Here is a 16,030-nt window from a genome sequence, read left to right on the forward strand (position 1 = left end):
AACGTAACCTCGAGATGGACGTTCTCACTAAACATATTATGATATGTAGTCAGAAATGGAATCGTATGTTAATGCCGTTAGCTTTAGCATGTGTTGTCTATTTTTCCCTGGGGTAGAACTTAGGCCGTTAGCTTCAGAAGCTGCCTTTGACCATCAAAGAAATGTGAATAACCCGTCTCCTCTCTTACTATAGTTAATCAATCCCATTATGGCGTAAGCTTGCACCCCATTGGCGCTTGACAAAGCCTTAAGTTATAATCTGAAGTCGGAACATGCATACCAGGAGAAAAACTGAAAAGACATGAGGTTTGATCGCAAATGCTTTGCATATCGCAAGGACTAACAAGCTAAAGCCTCACTGGGCACATACAGACACACAGATTTTATTCAGGGGGGGGCTCAAAATTTTTAGAGAATTGATACATGAAAAAATTATGCACATCAAAGTGTGAAGAATGACAAGAATCGAACTCATTACGGTCCAACAACACCTCTAAAATGGGTGCAAACAGACCAAAAACGAAAGGTCCTTGAGCACAACAATATTTCGTATCTATCTAAAGCCATTTTAAACATTTCTAGAAGCAACTGTTTCTGATGCTTCACTCTCCAGAGCTTCCAATTCTGTCCACAATTTTGGATCATCATAATCCTTGATGAGGAAGGTAGCTCCAGCTTCCATAAGCAAGTGTTCAGGGTTTCTGGTAGTAATTCCCAGAACTGGCATTCCAGCTGCCACTCCAGCTTTTATCCCTGACACCGAATCCTAGAAAACGAAAAATAACAGGAAAGTTGAGAACAAGGGAACCTGAAAACACTTGCAAACATGAGTAATTAGTGTAGTAAAATAAAACCTCAAACACAAGCGTGTGGTCGGGCGATGCTTTGAGGGCTTTCAGACCCTTCAAGTAAGGATCAGGGAATGGTTTTGCTCGGTCACATTCATTCGCAATAACAACAGTCTCAAAATAGTCAGAGAGTCCTAGGCTCGAAAGCAAGAGCTCGGCATTTGGCCTTGGAGCATTAGTCACTGCACCTCGCTTCAAGCCACGATCTTCAATCCATTTGCACAATCTCTTTAAACCATTAATAGACTTCAATTGATCTGCTGCCAATCTGTATGACCATTAGATATGTATCCATACGAATTAAAACTGTTCGAACTTTGGCATTAAAACATAGGCGTAATGAACTTGCCTTCTAAACATCGCTTCCTTGTCATCCATAAACTTTAAACCCTTTGAGAGATCCCAATCAGGGAAGAGCAATCTACTTAGTTCCACATTATGCTTGCCCGCAATTTTCTCTATAAAGAACTCCTCAGTGATGGGGTTTCCATCATTAAAATCAATCTGTGAAATGCACCTATATCAATTAACTTCCTATGAAATATGATATGTTTACATTCTAGAACTAGTATACCTCTTGAAGCATTTCCCTGAAAGCATAATAATGGAGAGGATCTGAATCACATAGCGTTCCATCAATATCAAATAAAATCGCTTCGAGGGGAGCTAAACTAGCAAGATAATATCTGTTTCTTCCAAGAGATGAATGAATAGTTAATATTACCCAAACAAATTAAAAACAACAACACATTCCATCATATAGTTCAGCTTGCCTCGAAAAAACATCCTAAGCAAGAATGTATTAGATATGTGTGATGTGTCATCTATAAATTTACACCAAACTCTCAAACTTAAAACATCAGAGAATTTAAATTAATTAAAAAGATTCATTAAGGAGCAAAATATACCTCTCTGCAGAATGGGAATTAGAAGAAATGGAAACTTTGGGACTGGTAGGTATGAATCTAAATAAGTTATCTCTGCAAGTAGTTCTTCTTTGGAAGTAATTCTTCGTCTGGGCATATGGGAAAAGGTGAGTAGGACCATGACCAAGATGAAGAGAAGAGAAAGTGATCATAGTAGTTTGTTCTTAGGTAAGAAAGAAAGAGTTAGTTAATAGAAGAGAGAATTTTTGTTGTTGTTGTTGTGTATGTATATTGCTTGAATTTGAATGGCTTTCTAATGATTGGGCCACTTGCTTCTCCTCTATAAGTTATGAACCAACCAATTTTTTTGCATTTTGATTTGCATGTTGACTTCTAGCAGCTCCTGGCTACACCTGGATATACCCTGCACAAAAGATATTCCAAGTAGAATGTGGCATCAGCCCCGTTTCTGCATTCCTCGCTGAAAGGGGTGTTTTGGATTTTCTGTTGGGACCGAGTTCGCTTCTGAGCGAACTGCCTACGTATCCTCTTGTTGGTTTTCCTTTTCTTTTTTTCTGGGAGAGAGGAATCAGGCCCTACGTAGTTCAATCAGGTGGTATTTATAGGCTTAGGGAAATGTTAATCTAGAAGGCACGTGTGTCTATGGTACGATGTAAAGGTGGAGATCGCTGAATAAGTGTTGAATTTGGTTATATTATAAGTTGGTGTCCGATTGGGTGTTGGCGAGGTTACCCCTATTTCCCGGTGGTGGGAAATACAATCAAGATTTTGGTAATGATTACCCTTGGTGGTGATCATTACCCGAGGCGTTCTGCCTTTAGCCATGTAAATGCATCAGAGATATCTTCGTTCGCATTACCACCTACCGAAAAGGAGCTATTAAGTAGGTCATTCTTGGAGGTCGATGCATTGAAGTCGCGTATGCAATGTTTCTTAGAGAGTCGCTTCATAGACCGGTCCCGGAGGTCGTTGTATTGAGATAAACTTTACGTTTCGTATGCAATGTTCCTTAATGGGGATATTGCTCCCCTACCTGACCCCTCTCGATGATTGGTTGTGTTCGTGCAAGCGATCTGCTGAGAGAAGAATCAACACTTGGGTGAAGTATGAACGAACTATGGTGATCGTTCTGACTGAGATGGCGCCGAGTTCGAATCTTGTAGCATGATGGTTTTGGCGGGAAAGAAAGATTAGGGCGTGGGTGGCACGTGATAGAATCCTAGCGGTTGGAAAGGAGGCGGTCGCCGCGTTATTCGGAACCGAGGGAAAAAGCGAGGTCCTTAGACACGTGTGTGGGCTATATGATAGGTCGTAATCATAACTTCTTGGGAACTGAACAGGCGGTTGTACAAAATCAAATTTGGGATAACCAAAAGGCATTTCCAGGCTTCTTCTTCCCAAAAAGCGTAAGCTAGGGCTCAGAAGGTGAGAGTGCTTCATTCTTTGTTTGCTTTTCATTTTCACTTTCTTTGTCTTTCGTTCGGTAGGGTTTGTTTAAGGTGGGTAGGTCGTGTTAGGTTGTAGGGTTTAAGGTTGGGTAATTTGAGAAAAAGGAAATACTACAATGTCGGATTCGGCGACACTTTCACTCGCCGAAAAGAGGTTCGGGGAGATTTCACCGAAAGCGGAGAGTATGAAGAGGAGAATGAAGACTTCGTTGAGTGGTGGTGGTGGTGGTGGGGGTGAGGTGGATGAAGAAGTTAGGGTAGAGGAGGTTAATAGTCGATCCGGGTTAGACGATGACGTGGCTAGTACGTCGGGTCGAGGGGAGATGACGCCAGCAGGTGAGTTACCCCTAAGGGCGGTAGAGCATCGTGCTGCTAGCTCGTTTCCTGAGCTGCGAGCAACTTATGGGATCAATGTGCCCGACACGGAAATATCTGAACCCAGGTGAGTGAAGATGTTAAGTAGTGAGAGGTACAATCCTCCGAATGGTGGAATAATCATCTGTGAAGGTCAGCTGAGAGCGTACATGCAGATACCGTTCTCGAAATTGGTTTGTGACTTCTTGAGTCACTGTGGGAAATCGCCATGCCAATTCGTTGGTAACACCTGGCGACTATTTAAGGTGTTCGACCTGTTGAATGCCAGTGGTGAATACTACATAGGGGTGTCTGACATAATAGAGCACTACGTAATGAGGCGGTCATCTGGTAATCTGAATTTTAGCTTGCAAACCATGACGACGCGTTCTGCTGTGCTCGATGGTGTAAGCAATGAGGCCTGGACGAAGAGGCCGTTGCTGCTAGTTGGCAACTACTGTGCTAGTGGATGTAGGTTGCGAACTAGGATGTGTAGCCTAGCCGGTGGGTAGGCTTGTCTTGCTTTTGACACTTTAATGGGTGAGTGACTGTTGTTCTAACTGGTTCATCTCTTTGTTTTGTTTGCAGAATTTCCGGGCGGACACGAACCGATCGGGGAGATAGAAAGGTTTCGCGGTTGAGTCGAGAAGAAAAGCGTCGCGTAAGCTTCCGAATTTGCTCATTTCTTTGAGGAAAAAGGAGGTGCTTTGCGATCCGGGAGAAAAAAAGGCTCAAAAAGAGCGAGCTCTAGGTCGAAGCAACGGCGGGTGGTGATGGAGAAGCGCATAAGTGATCGATAACATGGGAGGACCCGAGATCGGGCGTGGCGTCCTCCTGGCGATGAATGCAGGGGCCGGTAGTTCGAGCTTTCGTTACGGGAAGGGTTAACAATTGACGCTCTGTGGAGTGAGATCAGAAGCCTTCACCGCTTTCCGTGGGCAGGTCGGAGAAGAGAAGAGCTGGAAGGCCGAGCGAGGGGCTCGAATGGCTAAGGTTGTGCGACACGCATACGGGAGAGCTCTAGTGGGGTGGTGGTGTTAGCGGTGGCCGGAGTCGGGCGAGGGCTGGCGGTGTCATGGACTTGGCGACCGGTGTGGGATCTAGTCCGTCTCTTGACGAGGGCGGGAACCCGATCCGCTTAGCTTAAAGCGAAAGCTCCCCAAGGCGAGTGGGAAGGCATTGTTGTAGGAGTGCCGATGACTGGAGGCCCGATTCGTGTATTTAGATGAACACGGAGGGCAATGAACGATAAAAGCGTCATCGACCGCGGTTTCAGTCGAGTAAGGTATCGGCACCGCTTCTTGCTGGAACAGATCGCGTTAGATGGCAATCGCAAGGAACTGGATGAGAAGCGGATCGGGCGGATAACATACGTCGGATGGAAATCGCGCAATGTCTGGTACGTGGGTTTGTTGTCCTTTGAGATAGCGTGTTTTGTTATGTTCGTTGCTTTGATTTGTTTATATACGTGGACTATGGCAGCTTGTCAGTGGTTTCCAAAAGTTGAAAGAGATTGCGCAGATCATTTGAAAACGGATAGAGAGTCCGTGTTGAAGTTGTCGAGGAGTGAAAGAATGCGTGACGCTGCGAAGATGGAGCGTGAGGAGCTTGAGGACCTGCGGAAGGCTCATGAAAATCTGAATCTGGCGAAGATCTTTGAAAGATACCGGGCTAAAGATCCGAGGCAAAAGCTAGAAGAATTTGAAGGAGCGGAACGTGCCGCAAATGTGGAAATTGGAAGGTCGAACGATTATGCCCCTTCATCGCAAGAAGGTTGCTTTCGGGACGCTACTAAGGCCTATGATGATCCGGATGCGGACCGGAGATCTGGAAGCGGATTACAAGGCTTTGAAGGAGGAACACGCACGCTGCGCGTCTCGTACCTCAGTGGAACAGGTATGAGGAGACGGTGGTGGGGCGATTGCCTCCTCCTTGATCATGCCAGAGGCCGTAGTGTCCGAAGCCGCTGCAGACCACACGATCTTGTTGATGAGTTTGGAATTGGATGGCGTATCGATCGTAGTGGACGGGAGGGAGGCTGAGGTCGATGAAGCTTTTGAGGCTGCAGAACTACCTGTGGTGCCCGGGGAGGGCAAGTTGTAAATTTGTTGAATGTCTCTTATCGCCTTATATCTTTGCGATACAATAGAACCGGTTTCAGGGGTAACCAGGCGATTCGCCTTTCTTGCATTTCGTATTATGTTTTTTGAATGAGTTGGTATCCCGTACTAGTTCGGGGTAACCATATGAAGTTAACTTTTGCGAGCCGGGTTGGATTTTCTGAGTAGTCTCAGCAACCCGGCTAAAGAACGAACTGTATGAAAGTGCTGTTTAAAGAAGGTCGTTATTTGCTTTCCTGCGATGTTGCGCACTTGTTTCTCTTTGTGCGTTTTCTGTATCGATGATAGCAGATCGCTTTGATGGGAATGCCACGTGTAAGACAGCGAGCGGCTCGAGGGGCGCAATGATGGCGGACAGCTTGGCTGACGTTTGGCGTCTCAAGGTAATTATGACGTGGTTTGGAAAAGACGTTTACTTGATAAGAGAAACTGTTCGCGGAATACCAAAGGTGTTTGAACGTTTGTTCCAGCTTCTCTTCTTCTTCGCACTGTGCATTTCCACTACCGCTGCGTTGAAAGGTAACGTTGTTCTCCTCTTTTGAATATGTGTTGCTAAGCATAATCCTGCCCCAGTCTTTAACTCCGACTGTGTGTTCTTTGTTCGTAGGTGTAATTATGGCAGAATGCAGCAAACGGAGTAAGGGAAAAGGGCGTTTGAGAGAAACTTCTCCACTGGTCATGGAGGAGATAGAGTTCTCCCCTCACGTGCATGGAGACCGTGGAAAGCGGAAGGCTGCTTTGGTGGGGGCCAGAAGCAACAAACGACCTAGGAGGGCTGGTCGTCCGGCTGGTGGCGTTGTGATCAGGTCGCCACAACGTGCTGGTGAGAACTCGTTCCCGCGACCTGGGGATGTGGGGAGCGAGTTCTACTATATGGGGAAAACGGGGAAGAAACGCGACGATTGAAACGCGTTGATTGTAGTTTCCACTCCCCCCATAGCGAAGTAACTTCTTTGAAAGGGGGCCGTGCTGGATGGTGATAAGGCGGAGGTGAAGGATGAAAGCATGGAAACGCTTCTAGGGACGATGGATATGGCGGCTTGTCTGGTAAACTCGTGATGCAGTAGGTGTTTATGTTAGTTTCGAATGTCTTTTCAGTCTGTTGACTTTGGTTGTGCAGTTTCTTGCAGGGTATGATAGACTGAAGAATGTTGTTCAAGGCATTGAGGGCGATGATAACTCTCATATGGACGTCATGGCCGCATGGAGCTCGAGAAAAGGAAAATTTGGAAGTAATGACGACGAGATATCAGAACGCTGTTGCAGAGAACGCTGCGCTGATTACGGACCTGACTGAGCTAGATAAGGAGGTGGCTGAAGTGACTGCTTATGCCAAGAAATGCCAAGGGGTCGCTCGCGAGGCAAAGAAAGCATACACCCTGGCTTGTGCCGAATATGCCACGCTGGACGAGAAATATCATGTCCTGAAGAGAGCGGGTGATGGTGAAGCGCAAGAACAAGGTATGCGGGTGATGCTGAGGTCTGCGCGACACGGTGCTGGCAGTAGTGCGACCCCCAAAGATAAGCATGTTTTAACCGATGTTTGATGATGTACTGTATTTCTCTTTGTGGGAATTTGTGATGATGTGTTGATTTTGCCTCTCTTATATGGGAGTAAACAATAGAGCTGTACTTTCAGGCTTGCCTGAGCAGTTCGCTACACTGGTACCGAGAACTGGTTTCCACGGAAGTGGCAGTTCGTTGTTTTGTTTAATACGTACCGATCTGGATTTTCTGGGTAGCCCCAGCAGATCGGTAAAACGAGCTGTAATGGCTATGGCCAAGCACTAGTATGGATTGGATTTAGAACGCATGGCTAATGTTGATTGTTTGCATCGATTCTCCTGCTTACTATGCGCGTGGTTTGTAGTTCAATGCTCAGCGCGCAGAAATGTTTTTCATGTAACTGTTACTATACTTCGTTTGTCACCTTGTTTGTAAGAGAGAAGTGCTAGGAGCCTGCTTAGAGGATATGACTCGAGGTTGAAGAGTTCTTCGTTAGGTGTATTCTCTCTGAATTTATAAGTAATGTTGCCGGGAATGTCTTGCTTAGGAATGTCTATATAGAAGCGTAATGCCCATTGGTATTGTACTCATGTATAGAAGCCGTAATGCCCATTGGTATTGTACTCATGTAAGCTCCAGACCCTAGCATAGGTGTTCGACGAAAGTGATAAGTGAAGAAAGATAGGTCCCTGGAACAAGACTTGGAAAGCTCAGAGCTGTAAGCTATGGAGTTGTATGCGGAGAGCGTTCTCGTGTGGTCGATCCTAGAAATATAGGTCCTCGACGTAACAAGACTTGGAAAGGCTGTAGAGCCTGTAAGCTCCAGAGAGTTGTATGCTCGCGGAGAGCGTTCTCGTGTGGTCGATCCTAGAAATATAGGTCCTCGACGTAACAAGACTTGGAAAGGTGTAGAGCCTGTGAAGCTCGAGAGTATGCTATGCTCGCGAGAGCCGCGTTCTCGTGGTTGATCCTAGAAATATAGGTCCTCGACGTAACAAGACTTGGAAAGGTGTAGAGCTTGTAAGCTCGTAGAGTATGATTTGTGGAGAGAGCATTCTCGCGTGGTCGATCCTAAAATATAGGTCCTCGACGTAACAAGACTTGGAAAGGCTGTAGAGCCTGTAAGCTCCAGAGAGCTGTATGCTCGCGGAGAGCGTTCTCGTGTGGTCGATCCTAAAAATATAGGTCCTCGACGTAACAAGACTTGGAAAAGCATGTAAGCTCCAGAGCTTGTAAGATCCTAGAAATATAGATCGAACAAGACTTGGAAAGGCAGTAGAGCTTGTAAGCCCGAGAGGCGGAGAGCGTCTTCGCTGGTGAGGATAAGCCGGCCGGGCCGAGGATGGTAGACCCAAAGAACGCGATTATTATCTATGTGTAAACTGTTTGACTTGTCAATACAAGTAAATAAATTATATTGTATTAGTTAACACAAGAAACTTAGTTTTCATTAATGTGAACAAAAGGATATACAACATGAATGACGCTACTGGTAAATTTTTTTCAGTAGATAGGTATTCTAAGGTCGAGGCAACATCTTCCCCTCTTGGGTTCTTAGCCAGTATGCTCCATTGCCGACGACGCGTTCCACGATGTAGGGACCTTCCCATGTGGGTGCTAACTTGGAATCGTCTTGCGTCTTTTTCAGCACTAGGTCGCCAGGTTGAAAAGACCTAGGATGAACTCGCTTATTGTAGGAGTTCTTCAGAGTTTGCTGATAAGATGCGACTCTGATGACAGCTAAGTTCCGCTTTTCTTCCAACAGGTCGACTTCTCGTGCTAACACGGAGTCGTTGTGTCCTGACTCGACAAGTTCTGATCGAGTCGTAGTGACTGTCAGCTCGGTGGGAATTACGGCTTCTGTGCCATAACATAAGGAAAATGGTGATTCGCCGGTACTGGATCGAGCTGTGGTGCGGTGAGCCCATAGAATATTCTCCAATTGATTTGGCCATTGGCTCTTATTCTTTTCAATCTTTTTCTTCAAGTTTTCCAAGATTGCTTTTGTTCGGGCTTCGCGACCGACCATTACTCTAAGCGTATTGTGGAGTAGAAAATGCGTGAACGATCTTCCACTTGGCTAGAAACTCTTTAACCGTTCTGCCTTTGAACTGAGGCCCATTATCCATTACTAATGTATGTGGCAAACCAAATCTGGTGATGATGTGTCCAGATGAAGTTTCTGACATGTGACTCTTTGACGTGTGCTAAAGGAATAGCCTCGACCCACTTGGTGAAGTAGTCGGTTGCAGCTAAGACAAAGCGGAAGCCCGTACTTTTCTGTGGGATGAACGGTCCCATGATGTCCATGCCCCACATGTGGAATGGCCATGGGCTTGCTATACTGATCAGTTCGCGAGCAGGTTGGATGATATTATGGCCAAATGTTTGACACTTGACACATTTGAGGATGTATGCTTTAGCATCGATCTGCATACGGGGCAAAAAATATCCTTGTGAAATGGCCTTATGGGCTAAAGAGTGACCACCGGCATGATTTCCACATTCTCCTTCATGGATCTCTCGCGAAAACTAACCGACCCTCGCCTGAGTGATGCAACGTGTGGGCCACCCACCGATTTCGGAACAATTTGTTATGGAACAAACAATAACGTCGTGCTTGATAAGGGATCTGCTTAGCCTTGGTACGCTCCTCAGGGAGCGCGCGGTGCTGGATATAGTCGATGATAGGTTGCATCCATGTTTGACTCAACCGACCGGCCGAGAGGGAATAGGTCGCTTATTGTCGGGGTGTGCTTTCGACTTGGAACGCGCAGGTCGATCGACTACTTCTATTAGTAGTTGTCTTGGAGTGCATTTCGAGTCCGGGTTGCTAGGTAAGCTAAATTGTCTGGCGTGACGGTTTTAGATCCACGCAAGAAATGATGTATGTGTACCGCTTAAAAGAAGGGAATAATTTATGAACGACCGAAGATATTTTGAAAGATTACCTTCATGGGTAGTGTACTCTTTTGCAAACCTGGCGAACAAACCGGTGCGAAGTCACTAAAGACTTGGAGCTCTTTGACACCGCTGCGCCATCACGAAGTCCCCGATCGGTCGCCTCATTACTCCATACTCGTTGTTGGAAGTTCGCGAAGTCGATGCTTAACCGACTTCTCCATCACCGTTCCATCGGTGAAACTAATACAACCCCTATGCATTTGCCGCCGTGGTTGCTAGAACCATCTACAAAGAGAGACCAGGTGGACTTGATGTGCTCTTTCGAATCTGGGAGGTCGGTTTCTTGTTCCCAATTGGGATCATCAACAGGGAAATCCGCTAGAAAATCGGCGACGACCTGTCCTTTCTGAGAAATCCGTGGTACGAACTCTAGGTGGTGTTCGCCTAGTTCTTCGGCCCAAACTACCATTCGAGTAGTCTTGTTTTCTTTGTGGAAGATTTTCTTCAATGGGAGGTCGGTAAGAACTTTGATTTGATCTTTGAAAGTAAGGCTGAACTTCCGTGCGAATACAACAAAGCAAGTCACGGCTTTTTTCAAGAAGGAGTAATTCTTTTTCATTTGTCGTGGCGTCTTGCTTGTGAAGTAGATCGTTTTTCTGAATTGTTTTCCTCTTTGAAGAGAACTGAGCTGATGGCTAATCGGATCTTGCCGGATAGAACCCTGAGTCTCTCCATCTACGGGCTTGGCTAAGGGGGGCGTGGTGAAAATCTTGTTTGAGAGTGGCGAATGCTTGATGGCACCGATCATTCCATGAGAAGCTGCCGCCTTTTAAGGAGTTGCAGGAATGGTCTACACCTATCGGATGCCCTTGATATGAATCGGTTGAGTCACGCGACCATGCCCACGACAATTTCTGTATTTGTTTCTTCGATGCGTGGATCGGGCATGTCTAAGAACGCCGGATCTGGTGCGGATTCGCCCGATCCCTCATTTGAGACACGATACCCTAAAATTTCTTGGGAGGGCTCTCAAGGAGGCATTTCTCGGATTCACTTCATGCCGATGCGGCGTAATCTAGAGAACGCTTGTTCAAGGTGGTCGAGGTGATCACCGGCCTTTTTGCTTTTGACGACCATATCATCGATGTAGACCTCCATGGTGTCGCCTAACATGTCTTGGAACATGTCAGTGACCAGGCGTTGATACGTTGCTCCGGCTTTTTTCAGGCCGAACGGGAGAACGTTGTAGCAATAGATCCCTTGCTCTGTAATGAAAGAGGTCTTCTCTTGATCCTCCTCTGCGAGTGGGATTTGGTTGTACCCACTGTACGCGTCCATGAAGGAGAGAAGCTCATGACCACAGGTCTGGTCGACAAGTCGGTCAATGCGAGGTAGGGAAAACGTCTTTTTTGGTGTGGCGATTTACATTAAGTAAAATCGACGATAGCTTAACCGTTCCGTTCTTTTGGAATACGCGCCACGATGTTAGCGATCCACTCCGGATAGTCTACTTTTCTGATAAAACCGACTTGCTTGAGTTTGTCGACCTCGTCGTTGATGGCTTTTTGAAAACGCAGGGATAGTCGGCGGGGTCGTTGTCGGACTGGTCTAGCATTGGGATTAACATTTAATTTATGGCATGCGACTGCGGGATCTATTCCGGGCACATCGATATACGACCAAGCAAAAACATCTTTATTCATAGATAAGAAATTTACAAGGTGGGTCCTGATTGTGGGGTCGAGGTTAGCCCCTACATATACAAACTTGGGGTCGTCTTCGGTGCCTAGGTTCACTTTTTCTCTTTGTGTCATTTGGAGGTTTTCATGATCGATGGCGAAATTTGCTTGCTTGGCGATTCGCTATCGGGGGAGGTCTGAACACTTTGTGGGACGACATGACTGGTCGCTGAGGGTGGAGCGACCTGTGCGGCAACGCTGACAGGGGTACCCACGACCTGGGAAGTGGGACCTAGCTGCATGCACATTGATGGTGTGGCTGCTGCTGTCATCTGTAGCGGCCTAACACGGTGAGACGACCTCTGATACTTTAGCCCGGCCGACGGTTATCGCCGGTGGATCAATGCTTTGGAAATCTTTCTCGGGCGGTAAGGACTCGGGAGCGAGTCGCGGGTTTCGTGATTGAGAGAAAATCTGCTTGCTAGAGCCCCTAGCGTTCTTCTTGGCAGTTCGGGGCTGGACTTCGGCAACTAAGTCATGTGCCATTGGTAACCGTGGGTTCATGTGTGGCGGGGTCGGTTCACAGGCGATCTCACTTGTTAACATGATCCGGGTTACAATGGTACGCTTCAAGTTGATTGCTTCTAAATTCCATCATTCCTCGAGGTCCCGGGAACGGAGAACTTGATGCAAAGTTAATGCATCACCGCTGCATCTGATGGATCCAACGTCGTCCGAGTATGGCATTGTATGGCGACTTGCTGTCTAGAATGCAGAACCGTGTATTGCAGGTGATCTTGTCCTCTCTAGATCCCACCGACACTGGAAGTATAATATCACCAATGGGATCGGCCCTGGAACCATTGAACCCATAAAGGGGGGCGATCGGGTCTACGAGGACGGACTTGGGAAGATTCATCTCTTGCATGGTGTGGTAGAACAAGATGTCACAGGAACTGCCGGGGTCGATCAGGACGCGCTTGACTGTCCAGTCGCTAATTTTGACATGGACTACCAATGCATCATTATGAGGAAGGTAGACTTTGCTTAAGTCGGCCTCCGTGAAAGTGATATCGCAAGGCCGCGACTGAATGAACGCGGGCGAGTGAGAAGCCTGCGTGAAGTGAAATGATAGACTTCCCGAAAGCGCCGACCACGGCGTCTTTTCTCTCCGGATGAGGTTACGGAATCGTCGGGGAAAGTAATCACGCGTGAATAGTTCGATCATTGTCACGATCGGATGAGTCTTTGCTGCCTTCGCCGTGGCGCTTAACGATCGATTCGGCGCCCTCCTCATTCGCGAGGACGAGCTTGAACCTCTTGGTAGCTCACGGGGAGGTGGAGATCGACTTCACGGACTCGGCGAGCCATCGGTTTGTGACGCAAGTCGCCGTCGAGGAATGCTAGTGTATTTGTTTTATATGGCCGACTTCCACTAGATCCCGGAGATAATGTTTAAGCCCCCAAAGATGCATCGGTTTCATGGCATTTTCGTTGTGAAATCGCCAAAATGGCTTGTTAGGTCGATCATGGTTACCTCACATCGGTCGGAAGAATGGGGCTCGCTTAATCTTACCCGTAATGTAACCGGGGAGCGTGTCGGGATAGCTTAACTCTTCTTTGTTGTCCGATCGAATGCGGCTTTTGGTACAAGCGACTATATGGCTTCTTGGCCCGTGGAGTAGATGACCGAAACCGCTGCCACTCCCCCGGTTCTTGTCTAAGCCGTGGAGTTTCAAAGATTCCTGCAACTTGATGTACTTGTCCACGCGAGCGTAGAGTTCGGACAGTGTCTCTGGGCGTTCCTTCATCAACGACCTGGAGAGGTCGGTGTTACGCACTCGGCAAGCATTGGAAAAGGCCAGTGTGGCGAAAGATTCTTTCAAGCCGCTTTCCATGCATAACAGTTCGGCCTTGAACCGTCCTAGGAACTCACGAATAGTTTCGTCTTCCTTGAATGATAATTGAAACAAAGAATCAAGATCTGCCTTCTTCCGCCTGTTGTGGACGTACTGGCTGGCGAACAAATCAGTAAGTTGTTCGAAGGTTTTGATAGAATCGGATTCCAGTGAAAAGAACCAATCAAGAGCGCCATCCTTGAGACTGGCGGGAAATAATCTGCAGTGGAGATGATCAAACTCGGGTGAGCTGTAAAGTGCCAAACTCTGAATGTAGCGAGCCACATCTTTGACGTGGCACGCGTCCGCCATCGCATACATGGGAAAGCGTGGCTGGATAAAGTCTTGTGGAGAGGGTTTATTGAGGACCCTCATACATTTGAACGGAGACGCTGATATGTCTTAAGCATCTTGTGCAACAACGGTGTCGAATCCTTACGGCGCTCGACCAATCCTTTGTGATAATTCGTTAATCTGTTGATTAACGTTGTTGATGTCGTTCTACGCTCCATTACCCGACTTGTTGTTGCCGGTAACTATCCACTTGAGCTCGTAAAGTAGCATTTTCCTCCCCGAGCAAGGAAATGCTCGTTTGTGATTCCCAACTGGTGGGCAAGGTCTTTGGACTTGAGCTTCGAGGTGACCATGCTTCGTGGGCTTGAGAATTGGTGATGTATGAATCGATTTAAGGTGGTTCTCAAGTAATCGAAACCACGCATGGCCAATGTAAAGGGGTGTTTTGGATTTTCTGTTGGGACCGAAGTTCGCTCCTCGGCGTTTAACCGCCACGATCCTCTTGTTGGTTTTCCTTTTTTTTTCGAGAGAGGAATCGGGCCCTACGTAGTTCAATCAGGTGGTATTTATAGGCTTAGGGAAATGTCAATCTAGAAGGCACGTGTGTCTATGGTACGATGTAAGGTGGAGATCGCGAATGAGTGTTGATTTGGTTATATTATAAGTCGCGGTGTTTGATTGGGTGTTGGCGAGATTACCCCTATTTCCCGGTGGTGGGAAATACAATCAAGATTTTGGTAATGATTACCCTTGGTGGTGATCATTACCCGAGGCGTCTGCCTTTAGCCATGTGCTCGTCATCGAGATATCTTCGTTCGTACCACCTACCGAAAAAGGAGCTATTAAGTAGGTCGTTCTTGGAGGTCGATGCATTGAAGTCGCGTATGCAATGTTTCTTAGAGAGCTGCTTCATAGACCGGTCCTGGAGGTCGTTGTATTGAGATCGCTTACGTTTCGTATGCAATGTTCCTTAATGGGGATATTGCTCCCCTACACTCGCAAATTGCATTCTATGTATGAATCCTCGTACTTTGGACTCCCACTCTTGTAGCATCATGTATCAACAGTCATCAGCAGACGATGTAATAACAATAGGATTTGGAACATGCGCAAATGGAATATAGATCAACAGGGACAAAATAAGTTACTTTGCTTACTAGAAATGTACTCTACAAAGACCTTTCTAGTGATAAACGCCCATGCCTCACGAGGCTCACAACGATGACATAATATACTTATAAAAATTCCATGTTCATTGATGTTACATCTTGATATGGACAAAACATCAGAGTCTAGCTCTAAATATATGACCGAAAAAGATCAATGAGGCGAAAAAATCTCTAATTCCGATGAAATGCGCGCTCTGATCTTCACAAAATTATCTGCAAGTTCTTCTCCTTTGAAAAATAGGTGTTTGTCGCATCATTTGGAAGAAACTGGTGGCCTTGACCAAGATGAAGAGAAGAAAAAATGAGCGCACAGTAGGTTTAGCTAAGCACTGGCCTATGGAATCTTGGATAGGTGTAAATGTTTCAATATTAAAAATTGGTAAAAATTTAAGAGGACACTAGCTTTACTCAAAATTTAATGTCACCTCTCAAGAAACTCAATAATGAGTTTTCAAGTTTTCCCTAAATTTTGCAGATCAAACCTTAATTAAAATTATGATAGGTTAGCATATAATCACATAAGATCTGATTTTACTCAGTTAAAACTTAAAAAAACGAAAGAATCTGGGTTATCAAAAGACCACAAAGAAATTAAAGAAAAAGATATTCCACGAAACTAAAACGTGACAACCTCGTTTTCACATTTCTGAACAAAGACACCAGAGTAGACAATATCTCAAAAGTCAAAACATAGACAGCACTCAAAAGACGTACACCAAGAGTCAAAACAAGAAGCATTTGAATACAATGAAGCTTAGGAAATTAAAGGTCTATTATTCAGAACAACACTTCCCTAGTTCCCTTCTTGTCTCCTATTAATCTATCAAAATGAACAGAAAATTTTAAAATGATTTGGATTTCTTTTCTTTTAATCCTAAGATATATATTCAACAACTCCGATAGTTCAAGTATTCAACAAAGTC

The 16,030-nt window shown here is 46.0% G+C and overlaps 1 protein-coding gene across 3 annotated transcripts; it reads right to left on the reverse strand.

The window, feature by feature from the left end:
• Positions 1-367: 367 nt before the first annotated feature.
• LOC147512738 (haloacid dehalogenase-like hydrolase domain-containing protein Sgpp) lies at positions 368-2,066 on the reverse strand. 3 transcript variants are annotated; one of them, XM_086595748.1, is made up of 5 exons: positions 1,757-2,066; positions 1,423-1,540; positions 1,198-1,352; positions 855-1,116; positions 368-766 (listed from the first exon to the last, which is right to left on the reverse strand). In XM_086595748.1, the coding sequence occupies exons 1-5, from the start codon at positions 1,924-1,926 to the stop codon at positions 569-571; spliced, it is 903 nt and encodes a 300-aa protein (XP_086451874.1). In that variant the 5' UTR covers positions 1,927-2,066; the 3' UTR covers positions 368-568. The 3 variants fall into 3 exon arrangements, with proteins under 3 accessions (XP_086451874.1, XP_086451875.1, XP_086451876.1); XM_086595749.1 differs by having other exon boundaries at positions 1,423-1,534; positions 1,757-2,064; XM_086595750.1 differs by having other exon boundaries at positions 1,423-1,463; positions 1,757-2,041.
• Positions 2,067-16,030: the final 13,964 nt, after the last annotated feature.

The sequence above is a fragment of the Coptis chinensis genome, chromosome 3, assembly GCF_015680905.1.
Source record: "Coptis chinensis isolate HL-2020 chromosome 3, ASM1568090v1, whole genome shotgun sequence".
NCBI classification, from domain to species: domain Eukaryota; kingdom Viridiplantae; phylum Streptophyta; class Magnoliopsida; order Ranunculales; family Ranunculaceae; genus Coptis; species Coptis chinensis.

What these genes read in the sequence shown, in the direction of transcription:
- LOC147512738 (XM_086595748.1), bottom strand. Translation starts at nt 1,926, where the DNA reads ATGATCACTTTCTCTTCTCTTCATCTTGGTCATGGTCCTACTCACCTT. An exon ending in AATTCCCATTCTGCAGAGAG is followed by an intron (nt 1,541 to 1,756) that starts GTATATTTTGCT and finishes ATCTCTTGGAAG; the next exon opens with AAACAGATATTATCTTGCTA. An exon ending in AAGGAAGCGATGTTTAGAAG is followed by an intron (nt 1,117 to 1,197) that starts GCAAGTTCATTA and finishes ATGGTCATACAG; the next exon opens with ATTGGCAGCAGATCAATTGA.